General features: G+C 41.1%; 1 protein-coding gene and 1 non-coding gene across 3 annotated transcripts; both read right to left on the bottom strand.

Moving 5' to 3' along the window:
* Positions 1-2,032: 2,032 nt before the first annotated feature.
* On the bottom strand, positions 2,033-10,446 carry hapln3 (hyaluronan and proteoglycan link protein 3). Of its 2 annotated transcripts, none has more exons than XM_062389255.1 (5): positions 10,377-10,446; positions 9,504-9,650; positions 6,988-7,386; positions 3,446-3,748; positions 2,033-3,364 (listed from the first exon to the last, which is right to left on the bottom strand). In XM_062389255.1, the coding sequence occupies exons 1-5, from the start codon at positions 10,396-10,398 to the stop codon at positions 3,087-3,089; spliced, it is 1,149 nt and encodes a 382-aa protein (XP_062245239.1). In that variant the 5' UTR covers positions 10,399-10,446; the 3' UTR covers positions 2,033-3,086. The 2 variants fall into 2 exon arrangements, with proteins under 2 accessions (XP_062245239.1, XP_062245240.1); XM_062389256.1 differs by lacking the exon at positions 10,377-10,446 and adding an exon at positions 10,247-10,364.
* On the bottom strand, positions 5,981-6,118 carry LOC133956006 (U4 spliceosomal RNA). Its single transcript, XR_009921045.1, has one exon. It is a non-coding gene; the product is annotated as a U4 spliceosomal RNA (small nuclear RNA).
* Positions 10,447-16,570: the final 6,124 nt, after the last annotated feature.

Raw genomic sequence — 16,570 nt, 5'->3', positions numbered from 1 at the left:
TCATCTGAAAGTGCAGCGCACCCAGACAGAGTGGCGCGTGTTTGCTTTACATACAGTGGCTGTTCTGTGTGGGTCACTCACCCATCTCACCTCTCTACCCTGGCATTCCTGTCTGAACAGTGAGTGAGATTGTACCAACTTGTGAGTACGGGTCGGTCAACGGTGATTCAGAAATGCATTTGATAAATCTGATACAATAATTTCAGGAGTGAAGCAGGTTTTCTTAACATGTCATCTATTTAATTAATGAACATTAATGATGTTCCAGCCATGACCCAATAATAATATCTGTGTGTCAGTGCTTTCGTTTGAGTATTATATCTTTGGATTGTTTTGTTTTTTTAAATGTAGGTAAGCTGATAATAATGCTGCCTCAGATTTACCGTCCTTTAAAGATTTTCACCTTTCAAACCCTTCAGTTGTGGTCTGGTTGACCAACATCTCAGTTTGGATCAGTTATTCAAAAAAATGATTGTGGCCAAAATAACTAATTATTCACTTGTCCTATAATATAATACATTCAATAGTTTACTCAGTGGTGATCAGTAAAGGGCCACTTAGGATTTCTTAATTTGTATCATCAAGTGCAGAGTTGCAAACCCAGATAGTATGTTGGACATTAAATTTGGTGCACTATAGGTCACTTTTAATATGTCAACCTGACAAGTTGTCCTTCAATATTTACATTTTTATTATTTATATATTTAATTTCCATTTCTTCCTATATCATTGTTTGAAATACTCTTTAAATCCTAGTATCCATCAGGGGGAAAAACGATGGTGTCTGTGGCCCATGCAGGAAAATTAAATGATGGCTGGCATATCTGTCTGTCACCCTGACTTGACGGCGTGCATGTGTACACCCTGTCCGAGCACATGACCGGAGTCATAAGAACAACTTGCACATAGTACAACTAGAAACCACGTTTCCACCACAGGGAACAGGGTCTAAATAAAGTTCAAAGTAAATCTTTCTACCGATCCATAGTCAGTTTTAGGTAGGCCTACTTATCTGAACCTTTGTGCAGTGCTAAGCGTATCTGTTTGGTTGAGTACTCCAGCATTTTATATCAGGCTTAATATTTAAAAACCTGTACCTACATTTAAAATATCTTTAAATAAATATGCTGTTCTTATGTACAGCTATTATAGAGCCATGGAAGACATCTTGACAGATGGGCCAACAACAAGGTCCAGGCCCATTGGAGTATTTTTTGCTAGTTAGATGGTTGGTTGTTTTATAGTCTTCTGCATTATTACCACCTGGTGGACTAGAATGGAACAGCATGTTGTAGCCCTCAGCTGATCACACATCAGGAGGTCAATTTGTCAACTATCTCCTGATCTCTAGGCCGCGTTGGAAACATAGGTGAAGAAAATGGTCTACAGGAACCTTTTCATTCTTTTGAAATGATAGTTCTAGGTAATTTGGGTTGAAATGCAGCAATAGACATTTTCTAAGATGGACAACACGCCAGCTCCATATATTTAAGGGAAATCATATTTATTTCCACCTGGTGCCTGGTTGCAGTATAGTCCATAAACCCTACTGTGTCAATGTCAGTGAATGGGCCAAACTAAAAGTATATAGTAAAATTATACAAATTAACTTTGATGGATTTGATGATTTTTGACATTTTCAAAAATTCTTATTATACAAATGTTTGTTCAAGGCTATATATAGTTTGGTTTCATTAGTTAATTGATAAATTAAAACATTAAGATTGACAGCTGAGACTGACTTGCAATCAGTTGAGCATGTGTATCAGTGGTAAATTACTTACTATCATTTGGCTGATGCCTTTATCCGAAGCAACTTAAAATAAGTGCATTCAACCATGAAGGCAAAAACCAAGAACAGCAGGAATCATGTAAGTACATTACCTTCAAAAACCTACAAGTGCTACATGTAAGTGCAATATATAAAAATGTATATATTCTTTTTTTATTTAAACATCTATACCACGACACTACTCCACCATCATTGTGTTTATGGGCTTCTAACAAATGTATCTCATATAAAATTGTCACTTCAGAATGTGTTTTTATTCATCTGTAGAAAATAGTACAAATTTGTGGACATACAGTATATAATGAAATAAAAACAAAAGGTACTTGTGTGTTTAAATATTACAACAATACACTCCTAACTTCTCCATTACAGAGTTCTACTCTTAATCATCCTCAGAAAAATGAAAAAGATATGCATTATACTTTATGAACTCAGATACACAAACATTTACAAAGAACATACTCAGAGACAGAGAGTGTGTAGTGGAAGTAAACTATGGTAAGTGAGTGTGCAACCAAGACGACAGTTCTGACTCAAAAATGATGAAAGACACTCTCCAATTCCTTGACCAAGGTGCCCTTTAGCAAGGCAATTCACACAAAGGTCTGAAGATGCAGTACCAAGGTTGAAAGTGTTAATGTTTGTTACTGTTTGACTGCAGTGTTCTGGAGGGCACAGCTAAAGACAAGGAAAAGGTTCTTGTTGAATAAAGACAGGGAAGGTGAAGGATTTAGGAGTGGTTGGAGAGTGTTTTTTTATTATAATATCTTCCCTGAGTTTGAATTCAATCCTATGTGGATTAAAGTCAGTGCTTTTTTGTACACCTTGTACAAAAAAGAGCCATGAAGTAATGGGATTAACTGGGATACTGACTTTGAGCTAGGCTTTATCACACAACTTTAGTTCCCAATCTAAGTAATGCTTTTGTGACTGAAGCAAGAAAGTCCTTGCAGCTAGGATCCAAAATATCTTCTTCCAACAAGAGTGGAAGCTGTTACAGCAGCATATTAATGCCCTCTGTTATAGTATTAAGATATTCAGCTATAACACATGTGTGTCCACATACTTATGGCCATATAGTGTGGCCATGCCATAGCACAAGTGCAAAACCAGTTGATAACCTTAAGTTCAATACTGAGCATGAGTTTCAGTCTAATGGAGGTGTAGAGTGATTAAACCAATGGATTTGCTAATTTGTATCCAGTCTACAGTTAATGCTAACACCCCCGAAGAGAGCTATAAACCAGTGTGCTGTAAGAACGGTATGTTTTTGTCTCCTGTTGAGTCAGAGCATCTACCGATAGCAGTAGACACCAAACTTAAAGTACAGAGGGGGGAACCCGAAACTACGCACCCCTGGTTCAGGCGGGCCACAGTTAGCCCGGGCTTTTGTGATAGGATAACGCACACTCCCGTCAGCCAACCAGCCAGCATCGCAGCGGTCAAACCCCATCAGCCTCCAGGCGGCGTACAGCTGGCCCACTTTGGCAATCTGACTTCCATCAATGGCACATGCCTGGACAGCCTCAGTGAAATTAAGCTTGGTCAGGTGCTTTAAGAAGTACACACTTCCTAAAGCCGAAGAGAAATGTAAATGAAGACATTGTCACAATTACAGAAAAACTAAAAACATTTACAAATCTTTATACTGACCCTTGACAGAGGCGGAGAAGCAGAAAGCATCATAGCTGTGGAAGAGGCGATGGCGCTGACCATAGCTTCGCAAACCAGGAGCTAAGTCCATGCCCCCGCAGCCATCTCGCGGCACTGTGATTGGATACTGCACTGTACCATCAGCCAACCAGCCGGCGTTACACCAGTCCAATCCCTCTTCCCAGGCCACGAAGAGCTGCTCAAATGTAGCTAGAGTGGCATCCTGATCCTTGCAAGCTTGTTTGGCCCCGAAGAAGTTAAAATGGTAGCGTCCTTTCTGAGAGTAGTAGGGAAATGCGACACCTGTACATAGAGGAAAAGGGTTTCGATATAGTCCAATACATCAGATCAGAAATCTGTTTGATGTTGCATCTCCAGTCTGAATGTGAAATTGGAAGTCATGATTGCATGCTGTATGGTAAAAATATACTTTTCACATTTGTTTTTGCACATGGTGAAACTAGTGTTGGCAGGCAGTACATTAATATGAAGAATGATAGGATATGGTGAGTGGTAAACAAATTAAAGGGAGTTCACAGAAAAATGGCAATTCAATCATTATCTATAAACCACTATGCATTGGAGGGGTTGGTGGATGAGTGTTTGTGCCCACAATACACTTCTAGAGTCTCAGGGGTAAACAGTGTTGCAGCAGAATCCAATAGAATTGAAGTCAATGGTGACCTAAACTCAGTGGTGGGAAGTAGCGAAGTAGAAAAACTTTGTTACTGTACTGTAGATTTTTCGCATTTCTGTACTTTACTTGAGTATTTATTTTCGTGTTGACTTTTTACTTTTACTCGCTACATTTGAACACAAATTTCTGTACTTTCTACTTCGTTTCAGGTAAGATATCTGAACTTTTACTCGAGTATGGCTTTCAAGTACTTTATACACCACTGCCTAAACTTCAGATGTAATAAAATTACAGAAAAACATACCAAGCCTGTACCCTGCTCATGTGGTGTCATCAAAGGGTGCACAAGCCCCGACATTCATATTTGAGTCTAAACAAGGTCATTTACACTGTGTTCTAAGCCTAAATGTCCACCAGAAGATGCTAAGCTAGCAGACATAGCCACGCGATGGTGTGTGCAAGGGTCTGTGATGGCACCTCGTAGGCTAAAAACAAGGTGTAAATGACCTTGTTTCGAAGTCGAATATGAATGTCAGGGTTTGTGGAAACTTGGAGGACACCAAATGAGTAGTATGAAGGCATTCTGTTGTTTTATAACAAATAGGTGACACCATTTATCTAAATTGAATCAGATTATGGGGAGAGCGTGGCCTAGGGGATAGAGCGGATGTTCTGCAACAAGAAGGTTGCCAGTTCGAATCCCACTCTTTCCCATCTGCATGCCTAAGTGTCCTTGGCAAGATACTTGGCCCCTCATAAATGCTGAGTGTTCTAAAAATGTAAGTCGCTTTGGACAAAAGCGTCAGCTAAATGACATGTAATGTAATGTAATTATGCTTCAACGAAGTTTACTCTTGACATTCCAGAAGTGTTTGTAGTTTTGTGGTGAACTATCCCTTTAAAGCTACACTTAGTGATTTCTTTGTCTTTTTGGGGGGCAGCAAAAGAGTTATGAGTAAAATGAAATGTTTTCATCTTTTGATTTGATTTGGCAAACATATGAACGAACAGTTACCCATCTGATATGACATAATATTTTAATGTTAGTCATGTTTTGATTGTCCAACTAATTCATAAAAGTAAACAATTCACTTTTGGATCTGTTATCGATTTCTTCTAACTCCTGAGGGGAATATGTGGCTCAGTAAAACTTTAATGCAAGTGGTTTAAAATGCTCTGAAGAGATTAAGGTCTTGGTTCATGCTCCCTTAACTGAATGCAGTCTCTGGACTTGATGGATTAATGCAAAGCTATTAGACATCTAAGCAAAGTTTTTGGGATCAGGTGCTAGTTCTGATTGTTCTCATGCATGCACATGTGCATCTGTGAGCATACAGATGACATCATAAACAGTCCTACCATTTAACAGACAATGGTAAATGAAACCAGTTATGTTATGGGGGTTATGCTGTTACTATAACAGTTTGGTCATTAAATGTCAGGTTAATTTCACTGAGCTGGAGATAAATTGCTGTTTAAGGGGGATACACTGATATGGTTTATTATTTTTAAGTGATTGTACTTAGTTTGGTAGGTTTTGATGTTGTTAATTGACTATGGTTTGGGCAACACTGGAAAGTAAATGTGTACATTCATTTCATGTTATACTTGTGAAAAGTTGGAATTGTTTTTTAGCCAAGTATAAAATTCTCCTGCAATTCCACTAATATTCAGGGTAAAATGATGTACATTTACTCTATTACAATCGTTTGATAACTTTACTGATTACTCTGCAGGTTTAGACTCTTCATCAATACCACTTATTCTTTGAGGGTCACAAAGGGGGAGGGGCTTATAGTCTCCTATGAGAATTGATCATTATTTATTATTGTACTAGTGACAGTCGGATGTCGTATTACTGGACAAGCTAACAGGCTTGTTCATCCATTATGTCATCCACAATATTATAAGTCGGGAACTGCCATTCCTGACTATATTTCAGGTCGTTAAGGCGGGAATTTGTTAATGTTTTCAACTAGCAATAATCATACCTCGGATTGACCTCATATGCTACAATACTGCCCCTGCGAAGGGATGAAGAGACTGATTTACAGAGGGAAGGTCCCAAACATCCGCACAACCCTATGCTAGGGTTTATCAGTGAATACTGGGACCTCAAAGTTAGTGAAACCAGTTATGTTATGGTGGGATAATACTGTTATTTTTAATGTATGGTCATTAATAGTCAAGAAAATGTAACTGAGATAGAGATTAATGCTGTCTAATTAGGATAAACTGATATGGTTAATTATTTTTAAATGATTGTGCTTAGATTGATAGTTGGGGCAAATTTTTTCAATGTTGTTCCAGTGACTATGGTTTGGGCCACACTGGAAAGTAAACGTTTGCATTTCATATCATATGTGAATTGATCAAGAGGTGTAGTACACCCTGGACTGGTCTCCACTGTATCACAGGATCAACATGCAAACAGATTCAGACTAATTATATTAAATATTAACCACAAAAACAATAGGTGTCTTATTACTCAATGAAATAAGATATTGTTAGGTGGGAGTCATTATTTCAATGTTTGCCCAGTCACTATGTTTTGGGCAACACTGGGAAGGGATTTAGCTCATGAGCTGAAGTCCAGTAAATTTAACTGAGGGGATGGCTGGGGCTGAGGGGTAGAGCGGTAGTCCTCCAGCCAGAAGGTAGGCGGTTAGATCCTCAGTCACCCCATCTGCATGCCTAAGTGCCCTCTGGCAAGATACTGAATAAAAATGACACACAGTCTAAAAAAAATCCACAGAAGTAACTGTAGTATTGGAAAATGTGGTGAGGATTGTTTTGTTAATGAACTCATAAAGAGTGGATCAGATTCACAAGCTCCCTCTGAAGGGAAAACCTAGTGGTCCATCAGTGCCAAAAGATAGATATCTAATCTACTCGTGTTCCTCACCTCGCAGCTCCAGCTCCACAGTCACACTCTCGTCCTCCAGGCCGTCAATCACCTCACAGCGGTATCTACCTGTGTCATTAAGCTGCAGCTCATTGATCACAAGAGACATGTCCCCCGGTGCGGAGCGTTTCAGGCGCACACGGCCCCGGAAGGTCCCATAGCTGCGGTGACGATTGCCCATTGCCACCATCACCTCAGTTTCGCTGGCGAGGGCTTCAGGGGAAGATGGTGCAGCGTGGGTGTTGGCAGGCAACCAGGACCACTTGACCCGGGTCCTGCGTGGTGTGGCGATCTCAGGCTCGTAGTGGTAGTGACAGGGCAGGGTGACACTGCTCCCCCTGGAGGCTGACACTGAATGCTGCGGGGACTCCACATGGAGACGAACCCCATCGAAATAGACTAGAAACGGTACGAATCACCAGGAACACAAGTTTCAGTCCGTGGGACCTTAATTATACTTCATCAAGGGAAAGCAACGTATATGAAATGTATGATTTTGCATTCAAAGCAAAGCTGTTTGAGGCCTTTGATTCAACACACGTATGATCAAATTGAACAAACACCCATCCCATAGTTTCAGCCAATCTGGCATGTCTCTTCATATCAACCAAAAACGTGGTTCATTAAATACAGATTCAATGTGCACTTTTTTTTACGTGTGAACTAAAGTGACTTTGTGTCAACTCACTACATAGTATAAATCCATGTAGACTCAAATCCAACCAAAATATTCTCTTACGTTCAAGGCAACATATGCATATGTTAACTTCATCTAAGTAAAGGAAAGCTGAGGTCTTGAAAAACTGCTCAGGATCACAAACACAGACACGAATAGAAACGTAGACCCACATCAATCACACGTGCTGTTTAAATTACTCCGCTGAAAGGCTGGCCGCAGTGAATTATAGTTTTCCTCCCTCCACATCCAGGTGACTTCCTGCCAGCTGTGTTATCGTGTACACAAGTGATGCATGTAACTGATCCGTGTCTCACAAGTGCAGCAAACACACACACACCGGTCCGCACGCACACACACACACACACACACGCAGTCCTGTCTCCATGACCAGAGGCCATTCTATAATACATTATTTGACTTACAATTTAATGAGATATAAATCCCATAATTTTACTTTGTAAACAGCAGAGGTGTAAAGTAACAAATTACCTTTACTCACGTTACTGTAATTGAGTAGTTTTTTGTGTACTTTGTAATTTTTTGAGTAGCTTTTGAAATGGGTAATTTTACTTTTACTTAAGTAGATTTTGACTGAAGTATTGTACTTCGCTACATTGGAAATTACATCCGTTACTGAGTAAAAAAAAAACAGTTCAGGGCGCAAGGCAATTCTCACTGCCGTGGTAGATGCTGCATAGAGTGGATGACGTTCCCTCACGTGCACGTTCAACATATGAAACTGATCGTAAAGTTCACTGTTCGTGAAAAATATGCGCGACACGCAGAACACTGCACAGGGAGACACAGCAGAGCGGCTGAAGAGCCGCGGGTTGCCGACCCCTGGCTCCGGCGAAAGAGCGATTTGTTTACTGCTCCGCGGTTAAAGAGATGCGGACGTCAACACATTAGTTCGGCTATAATATGAGATTCGCCTCGCATTTTCCCCTCCCGGTCGTGCGCCCCACCTGTTATGCCTCCGCACCACACAGTTTGAGAATCACTGCGCTACACAGGGCCGGCCCTAGAAAATTTGGCGCTCTATGCAAGCTCCCCCCCCCCCCCCCCACACACACACACCCTTTATTTTATTTTCAAATGATTTTCCACAAAAACGGAATTGTAACTTTCAGACGGTATTTTGCCCTGTAAGACTGCATTTCTTTTCAAATAAACACAACAACGATTGCAACGATATGGTGCAAGCGTTCGATTTAGACAGCGTCTCTCCTCAGGAGAAGGAAAACATTCCGTAACGTTTTAGCTAGATAATACCTCAGATAATATGAAGTGTTCCCTGTTCAAATTCATTATTTGTCATTAAGTTGCATTCAGTTCAACGTTCTCATAAAAATGAACGTGTTTAATGAATGCGTTCTTTTGAACAACACTGCCTGAAACTCAATAGCCTACTGGCCTACTTGCCTCGGCCGCCTGCGAGCAACTCTTCAGCTTTGCTGGATGCTGTTTACTGCTGTTTTTTTTTAAATAACTGTTTTTGGATTGGATTTATGACCCCTTGTCCTTTTTGAACTGTATAGGAGCGGCCCCCATCAAGTTGTTGGAAGTAACTAAGTAACTTTTACTTAAAGTACATTTTAAATGAACTACTTTTTACTTTTACTTGAGTAGATTTTTGGATGGGTACTTGTACTTGTACTTAAGTAAAATGTCATCAAAGTAAAGGTACTTTTACTTGAGTACAATATTTCAGTACTTTTTACACCTCTGGTAAACAGATTCAGGTTCACACAGCATGATTAATACCTCGACCACGCACACACACACACACACACACACACACATACACACACACAAACACACAAAGGGGGGAACCTACTCTCTCCGTTGCCATTGCCGTTGCTGATGTCCTGGTAGTGGAACCCGTTGTTGTACCCGGGGATTCTGCCCTGACCTCCGGGCAGCAGCAGCGTGTACACGCAGGTGACCAGTAGGGGGCGCAGTAGACTCAGCATGACGTTGTCCGCTGCAATAAAAACAAACGCGGTCCTCTTTTTTTTAACCCCCCCTTGTCTGAGAACTGTCATAAATACCAGGCAGACAGGGTTAGCTCACAGTGTAGTAAATGACCTGTGCTTCAACTGACAAAAGCACTAAACTAAACTGTCGCAATCTAAATAGTTAAACAATTAAACGTCCAAAATAGCAAATCACACTCAAATCACACTGCTCTATTGACTGCTGTGTGTTCTTGATAAAATCAGTGACACGGGGTTAGAAGGCAGCTCAGCAGGTAATACTGGACATTTAAAGGCTCACTGAAGACACAGCTTTAAGTTATTTAGTTATCATAAATCAATTAAAATGTCGACCTCAGATATTATTATCTGACGAATATAAGCTGAATGCATTTACGCAGACACACCACATTTTATGCCGAATACAAATCTGTGAAAACTGCGTGGTGGGACTAACAAGGATGTTGAAATAGATCAACGTTTATTGCATAAACAGTATGAACCTCACTCACTGGACACCCCTGCATTATTACAACTATTTAGCATTTCTTAAAGTTCTTGTTCATCCAATGCCGCCTCTTAAAATCCAGGATTTTGTCTTTACCAGCTATTTTGTCCTCATCGCAGTCAAATTCATTCCCGTCAGGAACATAAAGATCGGTCTCGTTAACTATTTCCGGTTCGAATCCCCATTGTGAGCGTGCGTTGTAAGAAACAAAGTGTTTCAGACTCACAGATGAGTAGTCCTCCGTCCATTCAGCGCGTCCTCAGCTCATCTCCTCCTCATCCTCGGCTCACTGCAGAGCGTTCACTGGAGTGCGGGGCGATGTCACGTGACCCCCCCCCCCCCCCCCCCGTCATCCTATGAAGTCAAGCGAAGCCCGACAGTGGCGTCACCACACACGTCGCACCATACACACTTTAATCAGAATCCTTGACAGTTATTATCTATTACTTTACCATTGTGTGCATTCAATGACTTACTTTTGTAAATCTAATCGTAGCGTAAGACTGTATGTTATTACACATTTCGAAGATGAGAATTATTACATTGACACCATTATAAACCTAATGATTGAATAGCAAACAATTCTCCTAATTACACAGGATTTATATGTGGATTTAAGATCAAGACTTGTCACAAAAAAGACGATTAATCTACAAAACGGCTCAAATTTGCAATAAAATGTTCAATGAACAAGAAGAAACTCTCCCCCTCATTATTAAACTGTACCATCACTTTAGCTAGACAGTTTCTGTGTTGAGCACATATATGCAATGTTTGCAAGGATACACGTTTGCAAATGAAGTTGTTATGTATATGTGACAAAAAGGTGTGTAGAGAAGTATAATGCAATTTATGCCGATAGTAAATTCACTGGGAGCATCATCAATAACAGACGGCTTACATGATTATCTAAAGGAAAGCTTAACCAATTTAAAGTCTTAAAACAATAGTCAAGAGCCATTCATGTCCATTAAAACAGTATTTTCCTGCTGTGATCATTCCTCTGGTTCATACAGGCCATTACCGGATCTCCTGCTGATGGGATTTCAGGGGACACGATCCACAGCCCTTGTTCTCTCAACAGATCCCGAATCTGAAGCTGGTAAGAGGCTCTCGTGGGTTTAGTCAACCGGTTATCTTTCTGTTTTTAGAGGAAAATTCCTTGTTCAGTCTCCCTGGGAAGTGTTTCCCTGCAGAGGAGGGACTGTCACAACAAGACAGGATTTGATATCAAACATACAGCAATTTGAAGCTCCACGTTGGCATCAGATAAACCTCTGGATGTATTTGTGCACAGGCACAGGGATATAGCTTTTGTTTCCTAAAGCACAAATTAATTGAAACTGCATTGATGCTATGTTTAAGTTCAGCATGAACAAGTGGAATACAGCAACACAGTGTAAACTATAAACAGCGATGGGAAATAACCAAGAAAAGGAAAAGTATTGCAGTGACACTAGCACCATCAGTTATGATGTGAAAGCAAACACTGTCCAAATGTCCGTAGAAAATTAAAGAATATTACTTTTCTTTATTATTTTTCATATATAATACAAATACATGTACCAATGCCACTTCACTTCATCTTCCACACAGATGTAGCCTGACTGCTATTGGCATCACTCTTTAAAATGAATGGGGGTCAACCCTGCTGACCCCTTTCTTAACCTGATGTCATCCCACTACTATCCTTCTCAAGCCCAACTGCTCTATGCTCTATGGCAACTGTGGCTGCACATTACAGCCTCCAAAGTACAGATATAAAACCTCAACATGCTCCAGTTTTTATGTTTGCAAAGGTCCGGTCCTGTGTGAGAGTGTGCGTTCTTTTTTTATTCCTACAGTCTGTGATTTATTTCCTTGCTGTGAGTCCGTTCAGAGGCAGAGGAAAATCCTCATTAACATTTAACAATGCAGGTGTAATTTATGACATTTTCCACCAATGGTACACCAGGGCCTATCTCTGACCCACTGCATCTGCAGTTTAAAAATACAGAGGAGAGATGGATCTCATCCAAAAATACTTTTAGATCCTTTAACTGCATAATCTAAAAATACATGTGTCGGATAAGATCTATAACCAAGGAAAGCTGCAGGTTTTATTTGCCACATCAAATAAGTGAAATTTATGTCAGGTGTTTTTTGTGAAGTTTAAAACCTTTTCAGTCTGAAATAGAAGTATTGTCAGGGGCTGCCAGGTTCTATGCTGCTGGTATGTTGAGCCTGACAGAGCGTATTTCATGCCCCTGTTTGCTTGCCCTCAAGTAACACAGCAAATATTGCCACACAAACTCATATTTCAGTCGTTATCTTAAATGGTAGCAGCAGAAGAGGATAACAACAGTAATTCAATTGCTCCGCTGGGGCCCAGAGAATGTGCTGCTCTTGCACCATCGCCCGAATATCTGAGTGATGGCTGATTATCACGGTGCAGATGGAAGCTGCCCTCTTGACACTGGCACATAGCGAACGCTCATGTGCTACTAAATATTATTGTCTATCACAACACTGCCATCCTCTGAAGAGCATCCAGTCCTCCAGTTAAAGAGCCTTGATGCTCCTTGAGTCCTGCACGCAATGTTTTCCTCTGTGGTCAGCTGCTCTACAGCCCCGGATGTTTTTCAAGTGATTTGACAGAAAAACCCAAGACTTCCACTGTTTCAGTGGGAGCTTGAGGAAAAAAAAACAAATCTCCTGAAAGACAATCACAGGGTTTCAGTTTATGGTAAAATACAAAGGAATGGGCAGGCTGACATAACTCATGCCATGATACATGTAACATACTGGAACATGAAGTTTACCCATATACTTATTCCAGTGTGGTAATACAGCCATGCAAGCAACTGTGAGTACAGACCACAGCAGTGAACTGAGCTACATGCTAATAATGGCGTTATAACACTCTCACAATGCAAACAATCTGCTGTTAAGATGGTATAGATTTAATTCCCTTAGTTCAGTATATCTTAATATGCTAACATTGGCCAATTTGCACTGAGCACAGTGTATAGTTGAGGCTCATGGGAAGGGAACTTTCTTGCAGGTATTTGGGTGGAAACCAACTTCAGGAGAAATTCAAAGTGACATGATGGTGGCGCTAGAGGGTAAATTAAGGAAATCCGCAAGTATAATCCTATTCACACCACAAATAGTAGTGTAATAATGGTACAAAATGACAGTGATCAGGATTTACTGCCAGGGAACTATCAATGCTGTACATAAATGTGTTCCAACCCATCCAGTAGATACAGAGATAAGTCACTGGACAAGTGAAAACTATGACCTGCTGGGGTAACCTCAGGAAAAGACGAGGGGAGCCCAAAGTCATTCGGTTTCGGGACATTCTGGCGGTCCATCCATTTAGTCTTGTGGCATCTTCCTAAAAAACACCAAAAATCCACAAGCTGATGCCACAAGAGAAAAAGACAATGAATCACTAAAGTCAGTTTGCCTCGTCCTCTGTGGATCAAACATACGTGTAGAAAATATCATGGAAAACCATCCGGTAGTGGTTGAGACATTATATTCTGATGTGTTGGAAGGACCAGTGTTGCCATCATCAGAGGCTTTAGCATTGCCAAGGCACAAACCCTCACTAAAGCTGAACAATTCCAAAGGAATTCTAACCTCAGTTTGAGTTTATGTGACCCTGCAGACAGCCCAGCTACATTAAGGTCACAGACATGGCCTGAAAAAACACACTTACACAAATTGTCTATTATGGCAAGAATCCCAGATCCGGATTTCAATACCAACATCTCATCAGCTGTGGTTTGCCCAAAGTGGATAATCCTCAGTTAACCCTCAGTGGCCCTCTTCTTCTGCTCTTTAATTTCACAAACTCACATCCACGGTCTTCTGTTTGTTCAGCCCTGTTAAGACTGTGATAACCTGCATTACAACCTACAGTTTAATTAACACTGTGCTAATTTATGTTACATTTCAATCACTGGACAGGGTCATGAAAATTGAAAATGAAAATTGAAAAGAGCTCTCCTGGGATTTCCATTTCAAACTTTGTGAGGCAGATGACAGCATTGCTGATATTTAGCTGGTACACTGTGTTCACCATGTTGTGTTAGCATGCAGCCAATTTGAGAAATTGCAAGAAGCACAAAGCACAGCAGACACTCTCCTTTAACGCCCTGAATGCCAGCCGGTAGTAAAAGGTAACATGAGCAAGATCAACGCCCCTCCACAACGTAGGCCTCAGGAAGATATGCAGCATCTTCTGGCCTAAAATTATCTAAATTGAAGAGCTTTACAAGAGGTAGACTCGGAGCCAGAGTGTGGTGCTCAGGATCAGATGTCGGGTATGTTTTCTTCAGAATGGACCAGAACCGCAAATACACACCAAGAACCGCCCTAAGATGGACACCACCTGGAAAATGCAAACAGGTCTCCCTAAGACAACATGGCAGCAGACTGTGACAAGATGGGTCTCCACGTTGGAGAAGATCAACACGTAGCCCAGGACAGATGGAGATAGAGAGCTGATGCCTTATGGTCCCTGAAGAGGACGAAGTATATCAGCAGAGACTGCAGGAAATGTAATTTTGTGTTTCTCAAAGACCAAACAATTAGACATAATTGTTGACCTGATGATGGCGCTATATTACAAAGTTCAAACGATAACGAAAGTTGTTCTTGATTTCAAATTTCAAGGCAATCCATTTAGTACCTGTCAAGATAGTTCACAGGATTAATGGATCCTTTGAAAAACTCAGACTAATGCAGAAAAATTCAGGGATCACCAAATACTGGAGTCTGCATACTCCGTGGAGCATGAATGTCGGCACAAAATGTTACAGCAATCCATCCAAGTAACTGATGAGATATTTCAGTCTGGAGCCAGGCGGTGGATTGCCTGACAGACTGACAGACAGACCACAGAGTCCTGCAACAAGCGTGCTTCGCTTGTGTTTCGGAGTTACGCTCCAAACCCCATTGTTTCCTCAGTAATGTCTAAAAGTGTTTGGCCGTCTTCAGAGAGTTTTTTTTATAAAAGTGCTTACAACAAGAGCGCAGACTGCCATTCGGACCACAATTAGCCAATATTTGATGTATGAATTCCATTTAAGTAGGAAAGTAGTTTTATTCCCAAATTAAATTAACTTCATTACAAGCTCATAAACCCTGAAGCCTCCCCTCGGAGTCAGTTAGCAGCAGCAGCAGCCCCCGCTCTCAGCCTGTGTGACAGCCACATCCCCGCCCTGTGTGTCTCTAAGCCATTATCACCCAGTGTGTTTGAAGAGAGACAACGTGGGTTCACTTCCCAAAGCCTCAGATGAAAGGTTTTGGCCTGGGGCTCCAAATACCAGCAGGCCCTGTGAACTGCTGGATGACCGTGTAGGTGCAGTAATTTCTGCAAGGGCAGTCTCATCCAGGCCTGGAAAGGTGAGCGGAGCTTGGCCCTGGATGTCCAGAGAGACGACATGAAAGAGGAAGAGAAGACTGTGTGTGTTTGTGTGGTTTGACTGAAGAAACCAGGCAGCTGATCGTGTCACACGCTGTCATTAGCAGAGAGTCCTCTTATAAAGTTAGGTGCTGGTCACAAAAGGTGTGTGTGAGAGTGCATTCAGTGTGACTGAAGTGATTAGAGAGGACGGCACCAATAAAAGAGCAACAAGAGAGTGAACTGCAGGACTCGGGGCGACGGTTTCCACCCTGATTAAAAGATACAAGGTAAAATGAGCTGTAATAACAAATAAACACTAACATTTTCCATCTTTTTTTAAGCCATTGATGTAAGTTTTAACCTAACTACACATTCAAAAGGCCAAACAAGGGCCATAGTTCTAAACATCCCCACTAAGAAGCCACTCATCACCTCGTTTTCTTCTCTTTGAGGCGACGTCCCTGGAGATGTTGTCTGTGTTGGTACATAACTGATTTAAAATAGTTGTTTTCAGGAGTGGATTCTTCCTGTTCAAAGCCGCTGCGGTGCCTCCAGTTTCCTGCTTGCTTTGGCCTGAGTCTGCATTCGTCCGTGACCAGCTGTCACACCAGGAAAGTAAACAGAGGAACCCTGTGCGGACAGAAGCGCTGTCTGTCCTTTCAAGCTCCTCATATTTTCCACGACACTTCTGAAAGGTATATGTAATTTACACTGAAAATGGCCATGTGCAAAACGGCTGTTGATGGGTCACACCAACAAACACTTTGGTCAAAGAGATTAAAGCTGCAACAGATCTGTCAAATGTCTTCTTGATTTATCAGTTGATGTTTTAGCCTAAAACATGTTGAACAATTACAGAAACAAAAGCCCCTCACAGTTTCCCAAAGTCAAATGTGAAGACTTCAAATTGCCAGTAACCCAGTGTTACTTTCTGGGTTAGGGTCAAAGGAAAGCAGCACTTCCTTTCGTATGATGCATGAAACACGACCAAATCAATTGTAAAAATAGTTTCCACTTCATTT

This window comes from Platichthys flesus, chromosome 6, assembly GCF_949316205.1.
Source record: "Platichthys flesus chromosome 6, fPlaFle2.1, whole genome shotgun sequence".
NCBI lineage: Eukaryota > Metazoa > Chordata > Actinopteri > Pleuronectiformes > Pleuronectidae > Platichthys > Platichthys flesus.
The sequence above is the reverse complement of the archived record's forward strand: the minus strand, read 5'-3'. Positions and strand labels throughout refer to the sequence as shown.